General features: G+C 39.4%; 1 protein-coding gene across 1 annotated transcript in view; it reads left to right on the top strand.

Moving 5' to 3' along the window:
• LOC124789694 (aspartate aminotransferase, cytoplasmic-like) overlaps window positions 1-17,559 on the top strand; it is a 74,576-nt gene extending 57,017 nt beyond the window's left edge. Inside the window, exons 7-8 of the mRNA XM_047257137.1 lie at window positions 6,759-6,901; window positions 17,310-17,559. Of these exons, the coding sequence (XP_047113093.1) occupies window positions 6,759-6,901; window positions 17,310-17,452 (286 nt within the window). The 3' untranslated portion in view covers window positions 17,453-17,559. The remainder of the gene's footprint in view (window positions 1-6,758; window positions 6,902-17,309) is intronic.
• Window positions 17,560-19,686: the final 2,127 nt, after the last annotated feature.

The raw sequence follows: 19,686 nt of genomic DNA on the forward strand, positions 1-19,686 counted from the left end.
CTCTTGTCGGCATTGAGATTCTTAATGGCTTGTACCTCTTCTTTCTTCAGGTTTCAAGCTGGTGGTTTTGCTCGGCGCAGTATCCTGGCTGTTTCAGTGCGTATTTCCTCTGCTCTTTCACGAGGAAGGGTCCGAATGGCTGCTTCGGTGTTGGCAATGACGTCCTCCATAGGTATAGTTCTCGGGATGATAGCGTAATTCCCTTCTTTTTGAAGAACAGACACTTCCTCTTCGGTCAATTGTCGTTCAGTGAGGTTGACCACCATGTGTGACATGTCACGAATCGCCATGTCGGTCTGCTTCTGGCATCTTTCAAACTTTTTCTTCTATCGCTCGGTGCGGCACTCGAGTTCATTCTGCATGCTCCTTTGAGCGATGCTGTCGATCTTGTCCCAGTCGTCTCGGTGTGTTCTGCTACTTAGTTGATAGAAAATGTCCAGAAGTTCCTGATCCGTTCTTGCCAAGTCTCTCCGTGTTGTATGAATTCGCTCACGAAGAAAAGCTCGTTCCATTCTGTCATAGATACGATGTGCTTGGGTGGTGGTGAATAGGCGCTTACATCTCAAGAACTTCGGTGAAGCACATTCATCTCGGCACCGTGACAGAAAGGCGAGAGAGGACATCAGTCGCATTTTCTTCTTCCGTCGTTGGTCAAATTACGCCTCTACAGGGAGGAGATTTGCAGAATGTACCGATGCCTTGACCAACGATGCAAGAAGAAAGTGCGACTGATGTCCTCTCTCGCCTTTCTGTCACGGTACCGAGATGAATGTGCTACACTGACATTCTTGAGGTGTAAGCGCCTACTCACCACAGCCCAAGCACATCGTATCTACGACAGAATGGAATGAGATTTTCTTCGTGAGTGAATTCATACAACACGGAAGACTTGGCAAGAACGGATCAGGAACTTCTGGACATTTTCTATCAACTAAGTAGCAGAATGTATCGAGACGACTGGGACAAGATCGACAGCATCACTCACAGTAGCATGCAAAACGAACTCAAGCGCTGCACCGAGCGACAGATGGAGGACATCATTGCCAACACTGAAGCAGCCATTCGGACCCTTCCTTGTGAAAGGGCAGAGGAAATACGCACTGAAACAGCCAGGATACTGTGCCGAGCAAAACCACCAGCTTGCAACATAAAGAAAGAAGAGGTACAAGCCATTAAGAATCTCAACGCTGACAAGAGTATATTGGTACTGCCTGCCGATAAGGGGAATGCGACCGTTGTAATGAAGACCGAAGATTATGAGCAAAAGATGCGAGACCTATTAGATCCGCCGACGTACCAAAAACTAAGCGCAGATCCGACGCAGTGTATCACATGGAATACGAGTCGATTAATCAAGGCATCTTCTCTGCCGGCAGACATACAGAGAAACCTGCGCAATACAGAAGCCCTACCACCTCGGCTGTATGGATTACCCAAGATCCATAAGAACAACGTTCCACTGAGATAAAATTATAAACAGCCGACCAGTTGCAATGGATAAAGAAATCTTTACCTAGGTTTCAACAAATTTAAATTTGTCTTCTTCAGAAGGTGGCCTAAGGACAATGAACATCATAGCTTACATTAGAAGGTATAAAACTTAAGTCGAGAATAGATTTTAACACATATTAGAGAGCTCTTGCATAACAAAAATATGAGAATGACGACTGGTACTTACAATTTTACAGTAGTATGGACTGATGTATCATCGCCGTTTTTACAAATGTCTGCATAGATCCATTTGTCCAAATTAAAATATAGCCCTAAAAATAGGGTTTGTCATGTAAATATAAATTAGTACATGGATGTTGCAGAGCTCACAGGCGACTGAGTGTAATCGGCCAGCGTAGTTACTCTGCGGCCAGGGCAGGTGGCGCTCATGGCGCAAACCATGTGCCGATTGGCGTACAAAAGCAACTTGTAAATTATCAGTATTAATAACGTCCTTAGATAAAGTAACAATAAAAAGAAGGAAAGCGTTTAACACTCCCGTTATAACAGTATGGGAGCCTTGGTACAATTAATGTAGTTATACATCAAAAAGGCAGGTGGCGCTTACGCCGAGAGAGTTACATACAGTGGCATATACAGCCAGAATATAAAAATTACATTACAATATTAGTGAAGCCCACACACGGTATATATGTCAGAACTTTAAAATTAACAATAATGGCTCTTAAGACAGAATTACGAACCCTGGTCCACAATCCAGTTAATACACATTCTCAGGGAGCCAACGTTTTAGAGCCAGACAAAATCACATAAGGGCCGAAGTAGTGGCAGCCATACATCGTGAGAAAACCACATTACATAAAGGGTAGTGAGCTTAAAGATTTGAAAGTGCATCATAGCTTCCTGAGAAAATAGACCACTGAGGTTACCAGCATTAATGTTATACCATAAACAGTACAGGTTTAAAGCCTTCGAAAAATTGTCTACAAGCAAGGTTCAACTGGTCATTCAGTATATTACCGTCTTTGAGCTCTAGATGTTTAAAAATTTGTAACTCTTCCCACAGATCTAGCCTACGCCCTTTGACTTGTCTGTTTATCGAGTTTATTATTTCTGCTGTTTTATGTTAAGACTATGGAACTGTACTGTGGATGTGTGTGAAAACTGCTATCACAAGACTAAAGGTAGTAGTGTTGCCCATCATATGTTCTCCAAAAATCCTGAAGTGTGTTTACCTCTGCAGAAGAAGTGATAGTATTAACATTAAGAATGCTACTATCTGTAGCATACATTTTAAAGATGATGATTATTTACATGATCTCCAAGCTGAATTATTGAAACTTCATCCAAAGAAGACCTTAAAGCTCACTGCAGTTTGTACATTGCATCTCACTGAAGCCAGTTCTGCTGCTTCTTCATCCTCTGTCCGACAAAGAAGTGACACAAGAAAAAATCGTGAAACACGTCAATGTGCACTTAACATGCTAGCTTCTTTGCCACCAAAGAAAACGAAAGTAGATCTAAGCACAGGAACTGAAAAAGGACATATTGAGGATGAAATGAAGGGACTTGAAAAAGAATCATCACTACTGAGGAAAAATTACTGTCTCACGCATTATGCAGACAGAGGAAGCAGCGCCAAAGCCTTCAGTGTGGACAAAGTGCTGAAGTGATAATTAAGGTACAGCAAATTTTGAAAAAAGCATTTACACACACACACACACACACACACACACACACACACACACACACACACCTAAATGTTTCATGAACACCAAGAAGAGTATACGTTGGAGTCAGGAAGATAGCAAAGGCTTTCTTCTGCACTCTCTGTTGAGAAAAAATTACATTTATTACAGGAACATAATAGATATACCATTACTGGGATTTTCTATGTTAAAAAGATGGATTTCTAATGGTCTTTGCTGTCTTCCTGGCATTTTGATGGATGTGTTGCACTTACTGAGTAAGCAAGCAACAAGATTACATGAAGCAGAAAGGCTGTGCGTGTTGAGTTTTGATTAAATGAATGTGGACAGTTGCATATGCTTACAGCCAAGAAACTGACACTATTTACGGGCCACATAGCCAGGTGCAGGTTGTTACAGCATGTGGTTTATGTGGAACCTGGAAGCAGCCTGTGTATTACAATTTTGATATCACGATGAATCGAGGGTTGCTAATCAGTATCAACAAAGAGACGCAGAAAGTGGGATTTGTTGTAGCTGGTGTTGTAACTGATTTGGGTGGTAAAATTGGGAAGTGTGGAAGGACTTCCACATTGACTACACAAACACATGCTTCATCAAACCTAACGATGAAATGACACATGTTTGGGTATTTGCTGATGGACCACATATGTTGAAACTTTTGAGAAATCACTTTTTGCATGATGGTTTTTCATTAAGAAATGGAAAAATAATAATAAAAGGCGTAATCAACAGCTGTTGCGGAAAGATAATGGCGAGTTAAAACTGTGCCCTAAACTTACTGCTCATCATCTGACAGTTTCCAGAAGGGATTAGCAGTGTGTTCATCTTGCCTGCTAGCTCTTTTCCAACACTGAGTCAGAGGGAATTTCTTTCATAATGACTGAAGAAAAAGACACTGCAGAATTCTTGAAGTTGGTAAACGATACGTTTGCCGTCATGAATTTGAGGGTACCTGCTGGCAAGTGACCAGTTGCAAGTGATTTTGCATTGTGTATGGAGACATAAGAGGAAGTTTTTCACAGAGTCTACACTGTGAAAAAATGAAGAATAGAAAAATCGTAAAACTTTACTTCCTTTCCAAAAGGGATTACTCACTTCAACACGGTTACTACTGGGTTGTTTCTCTGATTTGAAACATAGCTATGATTTGACCTCAAGGTTCAACCAAGACTGGCTGGAAAACTCATTTTTACAGATAAGGGCAACTGTAAGAGTTTATGATCATCTCTACCAGTGGAGTTCAAAAGTCATTTGCGTATCTTAATTATGAACAAAAATATTGCTAACATTCAGTTACATAATTCTTCACCAGTTGAAGCAGAAACTGGTGCAAACTACCTGATTTCCACGTTATCTACAGGACTATGCTGGATATTGAAGAAACATTGTCAATGATAGAAGGTGAGCAACAAATGAGAGACATTACACTACTTGATTTAACTGTTTTATCATTGATAGAAGCTTCAGAGTACTCTCTAGAATGTTTCACTGGATATATTGCTTTCAGATACACCTGCATACACAAATCACTTAGCCATCCTACTGGCAAGATAATGGAAGTGTCAGAAGAACCTATAAGTTCTGGGCAGCTTGAGACACTTTCCCGTGGTGGCTTAATTGTCCTTTCAGATGAGTGGTTTGAAGTTGTTAAGAGTTAGAGCTGCTATTTTCAAATTTTCATGGCAGCAGTCTGTGTAAAGATGCCAATACAGTTAGCAACCTGTGGAGACTTTTAAGTGGGAATTTTCCAGCTAATTTTCAAGAGGTCATCACAGTGCATGATAAAGACCAGAACCTTTATCTGAATAAGACACCTCAACACATCAACAGAGACACAGAGGGCCAAACAGCAGCAGCAGAAAACAGCGCACAGGTGGAGAGTTTTGGCAGTTCATTTCAGATCAGATTAAGATATTTAAATTCTTCTTCAAATTGATGAAAATGAGATGATTAATTTTCTAGCTTCTGTATCATCATATGTAGTAATGGGTCAAATAATTGGTCTTATAGCGTTTTCTTATTGTTTAATATCTGCATGAGAAAAGTGTTATAAACTATTTTTGACTGTGATGCAAAAAATATATTTAGCAGACTGAAAGCTCTTGTGAGTGTTGCATTTACATATGACTGAAATTTGTATAATATTTGAAAAGGAACGGAAGGATGCCAGGTTGTGAGTTATCCAATAGAAAATAATGAATAATAGCATATACATGTTAAGGGAGCCACAGTCAATAGTTTTGCCATTACTAGGAAGATATATGAGAGTTTTATAGCCATAAAAAGTAGCAACATTCAGTCCCCGTATAGATTAACTTCTATCGAACCCCTGACTGGTTACATTGCCATTCAGTTTTAGTGAATTAACGTAAGTATGAGTGGAATAATACAACGTGCAAATGAGAGAATATGTCTTGTGCTACTGATGCTTCTCAACAGTGATGTCATGTGGAAGTGCTCGCTGTGTTCAGCAGCATTGCCCCAACTTTCCATGTAGGAACCTTGGAGTGAAGGTACATTAGTAGGAAAAGACAGATTGCTATTTACCTTAAAGATGACTCGCTAAGTTCAAACTGGCAAACTTAACAGTCTTTTAATTGTCGCTGTCTTCAACTTATCAAGTCATCTTTATTTTAAGTAGCAATCTATCTTTCCCTAAATTAATGAATAATTCATGATCCACATGATGGTTAGGCTCATTTAAATTATTGCCAGGCACTCTTGCATAGTCACTTTGTTGAATGCATCACAACTGTGTGATGTGATTTCAAACCTCCTGTCCAGCAACAATCCTGATATGTTGATAAGATGAACAAAAGGTTGAGTTTAATTATGACCATCTATTTTGGTTACTGTTTACAGAGGTTGGATGTTTCAGCAGTAAATTATATAGCAGAAGGGCTGGGCTACATGGAGACTGTAATAAAGTTTTTCCAATTTTATACAGTAAACTTAGAGTGCAAAAACCATTCATACATATTTTATCCTGGGGGACCTACTTCATACAGAATTATATCTGAATCCATGGTGTATAGCACTGCAGTATTTCTTCCAGAAAATACATCCTAGAAATTAAATTTCAATACATTGTTAATATATTTCTCTTTTTCAGCAAAACTGTGTTTTATTTCTAGTTTATGTCTTCCACAATCAATTAGTTGCCTGCTCAAGGAGCAAATCTTTTCTGTTATTTTTAGTGTCTTATTTTATAATCTAACCCCATGAGAATCATCTGACTTGACTTGACTCCATTAGCCTAATTTGAGTTTGATTAATATTCATCTTAGAACATCTTCCCAGGAGATAATCCATTCTGTTCAACCTATCTTTGAAGTCCTCTGCAATCTCTGAGCAGGTTACACTGTTAGTGGCAAAACTTTGAGACCTTATATTTTCTCCCTGAACTTTTATACCTTCTCTATATGTTTTCTGTTTCCCTTACTACTTGCTCTATGTACAGATCGAATAACGTGGATAGGTTACAACCCTGTCTCATTCCCTTCGTAACTACTGCCTCAACTTTTATGCCTCTGTTTGTCTACAATTACAATATGATTCATTCTGATCACATTTAATTTTATTTCTACATTTCAGGAAAGACTGTGTGAAGATCATGACGAAACGGATACAGGAAATGAGGTCAGCACTGAAGTTGTCTCTAGAAAAGCTACAGACACCAGGTAACTGGAACCATATAACAGAACAGAAAGGAATGTTCTCATACACTGGCCTCACAGGTACGTCGCCCAATTTGTATGTGTTTTTTCTGTTCCTCTGTGCATTGTAGTTAATAGAAACATTTATTTAACTAAAAGAATAGCACAAAAATGTGGATTACTGTGACCCTTGGCTGAGTCATGTACCAAGGATGTGACCAATATGCACGTGTTACGGTAACTGAACTCAGTACTGTGTCAGAGGACAAAAGCCCACAAGGAACACATCTAAAATGTCCTCCTGTGATGATGCATTATGGGGGACACTATGACGAAGTCTGTGATCAATGGTAGTGGTGACGAGCTGAGGAAGCAGGCCATTCAAAGCAGATGTGATCCTGCAAAGGCACGAGACAGCACTGTCGGATGGGTAGCAGCAACAGCAGGTGTTGTGGTCTGAAACATTGGCTTGAGGGAAGCTGGTAGTTGACATAGAGCTGAGCTGGCCACAGAGGAGCTAAGTGGTGACCTAAGTACCTGACACTTGGACACCAATAGGTAGATGCCTGTGGCTGCAGTGGTGTTTACCATGACCTGCATGCCACATATTGGTGCCGCCCAGCCCTGCATACTCTTCATGGATATTAGACATTAGTACTGATTTATTTAATTAACCAGTTTTCAGTTTTCAAGATGACTATTATTATAGTTTGACCATGGCCTCATTAGCTGGAAACTCATTACCTAACTAAATTAATGCTGTATAACATCCACAACTTTGTGCGTATCTTCTATATACAGGGTGATGCAAAAAGAATACCACAACTTTAAAAATGTGTATTTAATGAAAGAAACATAATATAACCTTCTGTTATACATCATTACAAAGAGTATTTATAAAGTTTTTTTTCACTCAAAAACAAGTTCAGAGATGTTCAATATGGCCCCCTCCAGACACTCGAGCAATATCAACCCGATACTCCAACTCGTTCCACACACTCTGTAGCATATCAGGCGTAACAGTTTGGATAGCTGCTGTTATTTCTCGTTTCAAATCATCAATGGTGGCTGGGAGAGGTGGCCGAAACACCATATCCTTAACATACCCCATAAGAAAAAATCGCAGGGGGTAAGATCAGGGCTTCTTGGAGGCCAGTGATGAAGTGCTCTGTCAAGGGCTGCCTGGCGGCCGATCCATCGCCTCGGGTAATTGACGTTCAGGTTTCATAACTAACCTTTTTCATAGGACTCTCCATACAGTTGATTGTGGAATTTGCAGCTCTCTGCTAGCTCTGCGAGTCGATTTTCCTGGGCTGCGAACAAATGCTTGCTGGATGCGTGCTACATTTTCATCACTCATTCTCGGCCGTCCAGAACTTTTCCCTTTGCACAAACACCCATTCTCTGTAAACTGTTTATACCAACGTTTAATACACCACCTATCAGGAGGTTTAACACCATACTTCGTTCGAAATGCACGCTGAACAACTGTCGTCGATTCACTTCTGCCGTACTCAATAACACAAAAAGCTTTCTGTTGAGCAGTCGCCATCTTAGCATCAACTGACCCTGACGCCTAGTCAACAGCGCCTCAAGCGAAAAAATGCACAACTAAATGAAACTTTATAGCTCCCTTAATTCGCCGACAGATAGTGCTTAGCTCTGCCTTTTGTCGTTGCAGAGTTTTAAATTCCTAAAGTTGTGGTATTCTTTATATATATATTTATAATAGAGGGAAACATTCCACGTAGGAAATATATATCTAAAAACAAAGATGATGTGACTTACCAAATGAAAGTGCTGGCAGGTCGACAGACACACAAACAAACACAAACATACACACAAAATTCAAGCTTTCGCAACAAACTGTTGCCTCATCAGGAAAGAGGGAAGGAGAGGGAAAGACAAAAGGATGTGGGTTTTAAGGGAGAGGGTAAGGAGTCATTCCAATCCCGGGAGCGGAAAGACTTACCTTAGGGGGAAAAAAGGACGGGTATACACTCGCGCACACACACACATATCCATCCACACATATACAGACACAAGCAGACATATTTAAAGGTCTTTAAATATGTCTGCTTGTGTCTGTATATGTGTGGATGGATATGTGTGTGTGTGCGAGTGTATACCCGTCCTTTTTTTCCCCTAAGGTAAGTCTTTCCGCTCCCGGGATTGGAATAACTCCTTACCTTCTCCCTTAAAACCCACATCCTTTCGTCTTTCCCTCTCCTTCCCTCTTTCCTGATGAGACAACAGTTTGTTGCGAAAGCTTGAATTCTGTTTGTATGTTTGTGTGCAGCAAAGGAATAATCAGTTAACATGTACCAGAATCTTTTCTTAATTTCTATTTAGAACATGAATGGGTTGCAGTATGGGTCTGAACTTCTTTAATTTTAGTGTTATGTGATTATGGCACTAAAAGTGGAGAAGTGAGATTTATGACTTTTTGCTATTTTGTTGAAATCCGACACAGTGAGACTGTGACAGTGTGGCAGTACAGGTTAATTCTTACAAAAAACTAAAAAATAGCAATCAGCCACTATTAATATGCTATTTATTAAAAATAAATAGTTCTGTTACTGGTTTCAAACTGAATGGTTCATCGACAGACTGGCGTTCATGTTTATAATTTCATTTAACTCATGCTGAACAAGGGATGCTGGCTGTTTCTGACTGTAGCAAAAGTTTCGTGGAGGGGTGATGTTATCAAAAAGCCTCCATCATTTTTGTTAAATCCTGCCCAGTCATCAAATTCAGGGTGTCTAGGAAAACTACTTTCTCGGATTGCTAGACGACAATCAAACAAATTGTATTAATGAGTTTTATTACAAAATGGAATTTACAGATACTTAACTTGGATTACAGAAATGTGTCGCAAGCAAAGGGTGACATGCAAAATGTTCTTCAATATAAGAATTCCCACATCCATGTTACACAGATGTGAATACAGTAGTCGCTGCTATACAAGTCCCTAATCTTGAAGCTGCTCTTCAACTGGGCCGCGACCAGTCGGGTGCAGCTGTTATGTCCTCTTCACCTAAGGGCGACTGCTGTTGCATTTTCATCCTGTAGAGGGGTTTGTGAGTGTGCTATTGGCTGACATCTTTTCACAGCCATCTCTTCTCTGTCATTCCCGACTGGTGTGCTGATGATTGACTTTATGCCATAACAGTTTTATGGCACTGTTAACTGTTTATGAATAAGTTCATATTTTGCACAATAATAAGCAAGATTCCACACTTTTCTGAACTTTATACAGATAGACAGTATATATTTCCAGACCCACTGCTCAGATAGTACACTATGGACTTTATAAACTGTATCAACAGTACGGAGAACAGAAATCATTTTAAAAGTCTATGCATCTGAACCTTTACATCTCTGTAATACACTGCTACTTAACAAAAAAAGTGAAGTACCCAGAGGGCAAGGAGGAAATGAAATAAAATGAAAGTTCACAAGTTGAGAGGGTATGTGATATTATTGCAGTTGCTACAAAATCGGGAAAAACTGACAGAGAACTTGGCTGTACGAACTCACATATCAGTACGACACTGCAGCCCCTCTGGCCCAAATGTGTGCACTTAATTGATGGAGAAGAATGTCATAAAGTCGTCGTACCCTCTTCTGAGGCGAACTCCCCACAAAAGTTGCAACTGGTCCTCAAGATCCCAGACACCAGAACTGGGGCAGAGCTGATGCCCGAGCTGGCCCCACACATCCTGTCGTAGACAGATCTGCGTATCTTGCTGGCCACATGGATACCGCAACATCAGGTAGACAATTTTGGCATTGCATTGTTGAAAAATGGCACCACGATGCTGTCACACACAAAGTAACACATTAGGATGCCGGATGTCTGTGACGAAATGTTGTGCTGTCAGAGTTCCCTCAATCACTACCAGTTGTGTGTGACCCGAAGCCATACCTGATGGCTCCCCACATCGTAACACCAGGAGTAACACCACTGTGGCTCTCCAAACCCTGGACGAATGGGAGCACTCTCCAGGTTGTTACCACACTCTCTGAGGGTGGTCACCTGGTGTAGTGCAGAATGGTGATTCATCGCCAAACACAAATCATCAGCAGTCCACGATGCTCAGGAATGGCACCACTCCAGACACAGCCATTTTGCTGTGGCGTTAACAGCAGCCCACACACTAAATGATACTCCCTAGTCCAGCTGCTGCTAATCTTCGACAAATGATGTGGACTGACAGAATATTGCAGGGAGTCTGTGACTTGTTCTTGGATGGCAGGCACAGATGTGAAGGGATACAATGTGTGTGGCCTACTACATGGTGATCATCAATCCTGGTGGTAAGATGTGGTTGATTGTAACCTTGACAAGAAGTAGGTCTGCCCTCACATTCCCCAACTGTCCAACATTGGCCACTGTCACATTAGAATTCCACACAGAACTAGTTATTGCACGACTTGACCAGCTGGACAAATGGAGATCCACAATGAGGCCTCTTTCAAACTGTTCCAGCCTCTGATAATGCTGTCTCATACAAGTATGTGGCATTTTGTGTCCTTCACAGAGATCATGCAACATCTTATGCTGCTCATGTCCCTTATATACCCTTCGAGGCCTGGGAACAACACTAAACATGAACACTAATGCTCAAGGGTAACCAGTCTAGCCGTCATGGAAAATTGCAACTCTCATCACTTGCATACGTGCTGATGATTTGTATGTGTACAAAGTTAGACTGACATCCAACCACATTTTCTGAATGTTTCACATTTTTTGTAAGGTAGTGCAAATAAAATAATAATATACAGTACAAAAGTAATTCAAAGCAGGTAAAATAGAAATATATACACCCACAACATATCTCACCAACTGACCATCCTTGAAAAAGGACCTTGGTATTCAGGTATCAAGTTAAAAGAAGTCTGCCCAAAACTCCATAGCATGATTTACATGACAGTAACTTTCTGAAAAAGCATACAATGCCACCTAGCGGAAAATAAATTTCAATGTTAATAATTACATACTAAATTATATTTTTAAATTTTTCTTTGAAATAATTAGTGTTAGAAAGTCTGATAAAATAGTTTGTCTTTAGGAAATACATGATAGTGAATGTTTTCTGTTCAGGATGTTTCCTTTATTACAAGTACACATGCTTCATACAAGTGTAAGCCTACAGGATCATAATAAAGAACTGTTAATTCAGTCTTTAGCTAGTAGAGGAATCTGTGTTTAATAAGTTTAATGCATCAAAAATAAGAGGTTTTCAAACTCAATTACACACAACATTTCAATGATGCTTAATTCCACATGTCATGTCTAGTTTCAACATAGCTGTAATACACACAGCGTTGTTTGGTAGCTAAACAGAAAGTGATTTACACTAGTTTATATTATTCGATTTCTATTGATTCAGCTACTCCCGTGGGCCACTGTGCCAGGAATTTTCTTGGAGTGCAGAAATAGCACCAAATGGACACTGAACAATGGACAAATTATTATGACAACAATGGAAATTTGGATAGTCAGCAATACACATGCCATCACCTTGACTGAATATGATAATTCTGATCGCTCATTATTTCCTCATCAGAAAAACTTTCATGCATTTCAAAAGCATGCCTCTCAACGCATGAGAAAGCAATAAAAATTACATTAAAGGATGATGACAAGAATTTGATAATACAGCACATGGCAGTTGGATTAGAGCAATCATTCAGATGAGAGAGGTTAAAATGGATAACAGAAAATTGGTAAAATGATAATCTCAGTTACACCACTCAACCATGCCAATGCATACAATTGACTTATGCAACTATACGCAGGTACATAACTCTGTTTTAATCTGTTCTTAAAGATTAAAGGAAATAAAACTGAAAGGAATGATGGGAATAAATGACACACTTTGTAACAGTATATTGCCACAATGGTCATCTTGATGATTGATTTTCACAATGGCCTAACTGTGAAAATATAATCCTTGTTTCCCACCAGCTGAAATCATCCCCATGGCCATGCTTATGGTCATGGGCTTTTGGCACACATCAATTGAGACTGATATGTTATCAATGGTAAGAACACACTGCATTGTTAAGCAATTGTGAATGCATTTTCTGACAAAACACAAAAGAAATATTTGAGGCTCTTGGCTGGAAACAAACTCGATTTGTTTCAAGAGCCAAGTCATCAAGAAAGCTGATATAGTATTCGTGTTTAGTCAAAAAGAAAGACAGCCAAAACAACCTACATAAAGGTGAACAGAGAACATTTATTTCAAATCCAACAGAGTACAACTGTGCTTCAGTTGAAAGACACCACCAACTGCAATCTAAAGAAATATATATCATGTATGGTAATGAAAGATGCCAAACACCCAATTTTGTTTAGTGATACAACTTGGAGAAAATTGTGAAAGCAGAGTATGCTACAAAAGAGAATGTGGGGAAATTGACAGAAGTAGCTTAATTACATGCACCTATAATAAGTGCTACATGCAAAGCCTACAATAGTTTCCATTGTTATATCCCGGTGAAAGATTTACCAGAACATCCTAGGAAATTCTGTAATACTGTTCCACCATTTGGAATCCTTACCAAGAAAATATACTAGCAGAAGCTGAACACATTCAGAGATGTGCAGCTAGAGGTGGAGCAGATTAGTACAGTGCATACACTGAAGTTAAAGAGATTCTTGGGGAACTTTGGATGGAAGATGGACATTGCACTCTCAAAACTAGACTGAGGAAATTTAGAGGGCTAATATTTGAGGAAAACTATGTGACACTATCACTGCAATCACCACATATCTCACATAGGTATCTTTAGAGTATGATGAGAGAGATCAGGTCACATAAGATGTGTACAGGCAGTCAGTTTTTCTCTCACTCAATTTGAAAATAGAATAGCACAAAAAATTGCTAGTGCTGGTAAGGACCACCATTTACCATGCACTGTACAGTGGCTTGCAGAGTGAATAGCTAAATGTAGACAAGGGGAACTATTCCAATGAGTCATATCTTGTTTACGGACACATGAGGACCAACATCAGCCTTAAGTAGTCTTCTTTTTGTGCTCATTACTTATGTTAAGACACAGAAAGTTTGCAGCACATTGCTAGAAATATAAAAGCTTTTGGACAAACTCCTTCCTCAGAAGTAGAACTCTCACACATTCGCACAATGCTACTGTCTTTGGCTGTTGGAGACGACTGTGATTGCTTCGGATGTGAGCAACTAGTTTCATGATGCATATTATCGTAATAATCTTCCTACAACTTTCTCTCTGTTTAGCTGTTTAAGTTATTCACATTCATTTGGAAATGCTAGCCAATAAATGTGACACACTCAAAGAGTTTACCAGTCATTCACACTTGGGGACCATTATGAGTTAATAAAGAAATAACAGAAAAGTAGCAAAAATATTTCATGTACAAATGCTAATTTTAAGCAAGATTATTTAACAGCAGAAGGGAACATGTTCACACAGGAACTGATATCCCACATATTGGTCTGACTTGTAGCAATAAGTACTCAAGCATACTGCCTCCCTACCATGACAATTACGTATACTATTCAAGAAAGAAACACCTTGCACTAAATACACTGTGCAACAGAATGAAAGGATCATGTTTATGGAACCTTGTAATTGTCAACAAAAGAGAGGCCCCAGTATGGCAAAACCTTCAGTGGCACCCATCCACTTTTACTGACAATTTTAAAAATGAATGTGTACAGAAACAGCACATAAAGTAGTCTGAGGCGCATGCAGGCAGGTAACTTGATTTACAGTGGTGTCAGTGAGTTGCCTACATGCAGGTACCACAGATTACTTTACAGGTTGTTTTAGTACAACAGGATCGTATGTTTCTCAATTCTCAATAAAGGTGGGCAAGTGCCATTGAGGGTTTTTGCCAAACTGGGAGGTTGGTCATTTTATTCACGTGTGTGTCAACATTTCATCCCCCCCCCCCCCCCCCCCCCTTGCATAAAACACCACAGGGGGACTCGAAATAGGAGGGATAAAAATGCATTTAGTACTCTTTCCTGATACAGATCATGTTCAGATTTTGTAGAATGGTTTTGAACAGTTGTTCCAACTTGTACACAAGAGTAAAAATGTGATTGAACCGTCCTCCAAAGGGGTCAAATCAGGTTTAATGGGGATGCAGCCTCACAATATCCTAAGAGAAAGGTGGAAACATATGATGATTCAGCAATGTCAAAGTTTGTTAAGAATGTATTCCTGTTGTTCATTGCACTGCTGTCATTTTCAATCATGAAATGTATGGGAATCAAAACCTCAGGGAAATGGTTAGTTCCATTGATGCCCTTTATAGCACTCCCTGAGGTCTTTTCTTGCTGATTCTGAGCAGTGTTTGGAATGTTTTTCTCAACTCATAAGTAAACCACGTGATTTCAACACTGTGTGTCGTGGTTCTAACATTTCATGACACAGGCATCAAAAGAAGGGGTGAAATGTGGGTAAGAGAGGCTGTCACACAACATGTCAACAATTTCATTGAGTACAATTGTGGTGAATTTTGGTGCCAATGTGACATCATTAACCCACTTTACACATCACATGAACTTCTGAGCTGTGGCTCTTTTTTTCACACATGTCAACACCTTGCTATTTTAAGCATAGCTGAGCCCAAGGGTGACTGCAGGGTGCCACGTATTTGTACCATTAGAGAGGAAAGTTGTATGCACTTTCAAGCCTAATTTAAAACTTAGGTGTTGCAGAGGGTGGGAATTACAGTGTTAAAAGAAGTGATCCTTTAATTCTGTTGCACAATGTAATTTCTTAGGTATCATACAAAAAAACAGTGTTGAGAGGGAAGATGAAAAATATTTGTGTTAACAGAAGTGTTATGAGGCATGTCTTTTATGTCCAATGGATAACTGTTGTCAGCAATCTGGATACATCTGTTGAGTATACATATGTATTGGTTACCTGCAGACAATATAATAGAAGAATAAGTGTTTGTGTATGTTCATGCTTATTTACAATGCTTCAGTTAACTTAAAATCCCAGTGTGTGAAATATGTGCAGTGATTCACTTTATATGTGGAAAATAGTATAAAACATGCAAAATTCATTGGCAAATTAGTGAAGTCTGTGGTGAGAACACTGAGTGGTGGAATGGTAAAAAAGTGGTTACAGCATTAAAGAATCCCCATCCTAATGTTCACTTAAAATGCTGACTACGTGCACACAACCAGTCAAGCAATGAGTGCTTTGAAGTCGTTTGAGTGCTGCAGTAAGTAATAAAGGTAATTAATTTTTTAGACAAACTGTCACTGAAGATGAAAAATGGACGCCTTCTACTAGACCAGAGTGAAAATTACAACCAATGCTTTGGAAGCATTTAACATCACCAAAGTGAAGTGAAGTCCAAGCACACAACTCCAGCCCAATTAATCACATGCACTGTGCTTGAGATAGGCAAGGAGCATTGCTTGTGGATTTTTCACTCCAGGATAACACACTTAAATCTGATACATTTGTGACATATTAACTCAACTCTGTCAAGCAACTGCAAACAAAAAGCTTGGCAAGGTCAGTAAAGGGGTGTCTTTGCTTCATGACAATATTCACCTGCATATCTCTCAGCAAATGCAAGATCTCACTGTATCATATGCCATCATATTTTTATTGCAATTGCACATTTCATATTATGTTAGAGAGGAAATTATCAATGGATAATGTAACTACCTCCCAACCAATGTGATGTAACTCAGTGGAAAATGAATATAAAAATATCTTCATTTCTCTCCTGAAGTATTCCTCTATCTGATTCATTAGTTTACATTAAACAGCCATTAGAATGTCAGATTGTATACTTTATAATAACTCAATGAATTGCTGATGGGATAGGCACTATAATGAGACTGAGAACATAGCCTTGTGTGTGTGTGTGTGTGTGTGTGTGCGCACGCTCGTGCACTTGTACCCAGCCCACACCCCACTCCTACCTCCATCACTGCCCCAGGCTCTGGTTTCCTGCACTCTCACTCTCTTCTCCAAAGTCTACCTCATTTCCTGCCCTCTCTCCCCCCTTCTCAGTTCACCCCACCACCTCACTATGTGGTGTGAAACTCTCATTGCCTGCAGTGAGAATGAGCTCATAAGTGTCACATTCCAATACCCTGCAGCTGTCAGCCACAGTTTCCCTACCCTACCCTACCCTACCCTCCCCTCCCCTCCCCTCCCTCCCTCCCATGCCAACATTTTGCCCCCATCCACTCCATATGACATGACTACTCATCCCTGTCAAGCTGCAGTGCAGACACAATATAGTCAACCAGGACACTGTAGCTATACAGGCATGTGTGCACTCTATATCCCTGAAGAATGGTTCACCTAGAAGCTAGTAGTATTCTCAGTCTCAGTTATGTGCCAATCAGTGACTCAGTGTCCTATATGGTGAGTTATTTCCTTTCATCCTAAAATTATGTATAGTGCATATTTTGCTTGTACACATAAAATACCTACTGTTGTTTTGTTGCAGCCCAGCAAGTTGAGTATTTGAGGGATACATGGCACATTTATCTTTACAGCAGTGGAAGAGCAAATATGTGTGGTTTAAACACCAAAAACGTAAATTATGTGGCAAAAGCATTCAATGATGCTATCAGAAATGTGGCTCATTAACAGCTCTCAAGAGCTATAAATTACATGAATGGCTTTAATACCATACTTCACCACGAAGATGTGAAAATAAAGTGAAATTTGAATAAAATTTCAATCATAAATACAAACTCTGCAATTTTATGTGATACACACCCGTAGCACACACTCTAGTTCCCCACTCCTTTCCCTGTTGATTTTGCCTCCTGGTAGACAAGGTACAAAACCTCTCCCACTGATCTACACAATACTTCTTATTCTAGCCTTTCTATGGGCATCTCATACATCACCATTTGCCGAACCATACTGGCATACAATATACTGAACAGTACATAGCACAGCCTCAAAGTGGATAGTCACAAAAAAGCAATATCAGGTTTTACAACACACATAATCAAAGTACTGAAAGAACAAGGAAAACTTTGTAGTGTATTCACTGATCTGCCAAAGGCCTTTGATTGACTAAATGTGTTACATATTTTTGTTAAGAGTAATTTCACAATTTTGGTAAAACAGCTGAATCAGTTAGTATTATAAAATCAGTAACCACTATTTAGGATAAAATCACAAACTGCGTATGATGCATACACTATTCCAAAAAGTTTTATACTAGGGCAACTTTTTTAAACTCATGTCAAAATGAAATTTTAGGAGCTGAAAATTAAAATTGAACTATGTATGCTGGTATCAATCTTTAGTACTAATTAGTAATGGACTTGCAAGTGGCGATGTATGCAGACATGGAAACAGCAAGAAAATTCTTTTGAGGGGAAAATCTATTCATAACTGAAGTAAAACAACACACATGAAAATGGAGCAAGCAATACTGAAGAGATCAATATTAACTTCAGAAATACAGTTTTTGAGGATCTCTGAAGCAAATTCCTTAGTTTGAATATAGACTCTTTTATGTATAGGAAACTCATACGTAAAACATAGGAATTGGCTAAAACTGAGAAACACATTTCTCTTGGAAAAGAAAAAAAAAAATCCCCAAAACACTCAACAAGGACACACTAACTTAATGACCTATTACAGTTTTATTTACACTCAAATTTAACATTGCATACTATTACACAAAGTATAGAAATGACACAAGAAGCACAAAAAAGTTATTAAGTATGCTGGATGTATTCAGTAATATTCATAGTATATTGGAATACTTACTGTACATAAAGCACCATTATTTTTAATTACATGAATTGTCAAGTGATTTTCATCAACCTCCAAAGGAGAGGGAAGGAGGGAGAGAGAGGGAGGGAGGGGGAGGGAGGGAGGGAGAGAGAGAGAGAGAGAGAGAGAGAGAGAGAGAGAGAGAGAGAGAGAGAGGGGGGGGGGGAAGGGAGAGAATGAAAGAGATGGGTATCACAATCACAAAGGATGTTGCAGATCACTTGAGACAACAGCTACATTTAGACAGTTTGCTTGCTTTTTTCTTATATATTTGTGTCTACATACATACTCCGCTACCCACCATAAGGTGAGTGGCAGAGGGTACCCTGTACCACTGCTAGTTATTTTCATTCTAGTTCCACTCACAAATAGAGCGAGGAAACAAAAGACTGTGTATATACCCTCATATGAGACCTACTTTCCCTTACATTATCTTTGAGGTCCTTATGCGAAGTATATGTTGGTAGCAGTAAAATCATTCTGCAGTTTGCTTCAAATGAAAGTTCTCTAAATTTTCTCATTAATCTTCCTCAAAAAGAACTTCACCTTCCCTCCTGGGATTCCCATTTAAATTCCTGAAGAATCTCCGCAATAGTTGCATGTTGTTCAAACCTATCACTAACAGATCTAGCAGCCAGCCTCTGAATTGCTTCGGTGTCTTCCTTTAATCTGACATGGTACATATCCCAAATGGTTCTGCAGAACTCAAGAACAGGTCACACTGGTGTCCTAAATGCAGTCTCCTTTACAGATTAACCACACTTTCCTAAAATTCTCTTAATAAAATGATGTCAACCATTCACCTTCCCTACAACAATCATTACATGATAGCTCCATTTCATAATGTTTTGTATCATTACGCACAGATATGTCAACAACATCAGTGTGTCAAGCAGGACATTACTCATGTTGCATCCAAACATTATGAGTTTGTTTTTCCTACTCATCTGCATTGACTTACAATTTTCTGCATTTAGACCTAGTTGTCATTCACCACACCAACTAGAAATATTGTTCAAGTCATCTTGTATCCAACTACAGTCACTCCCCAATGATATCTTCCCAAACACCACAGCATCAACAGC

The sequence above is a fragment of the Schistocerca piceifrons genome, chromosome 3 (genome assembly GCF_021461385.2).
Source record: "Schistocerca piceifrons isolate TAMUIC-IGC-003096 chromosome 3, iqSchPice1.1, whole genome shotgun sequence".
NCBI lineage: Eukaryota > Metazoa > Arthropoda > Insecta > Orthoptera > Acrididae > Schistocerca > Schistocerca piceifrons.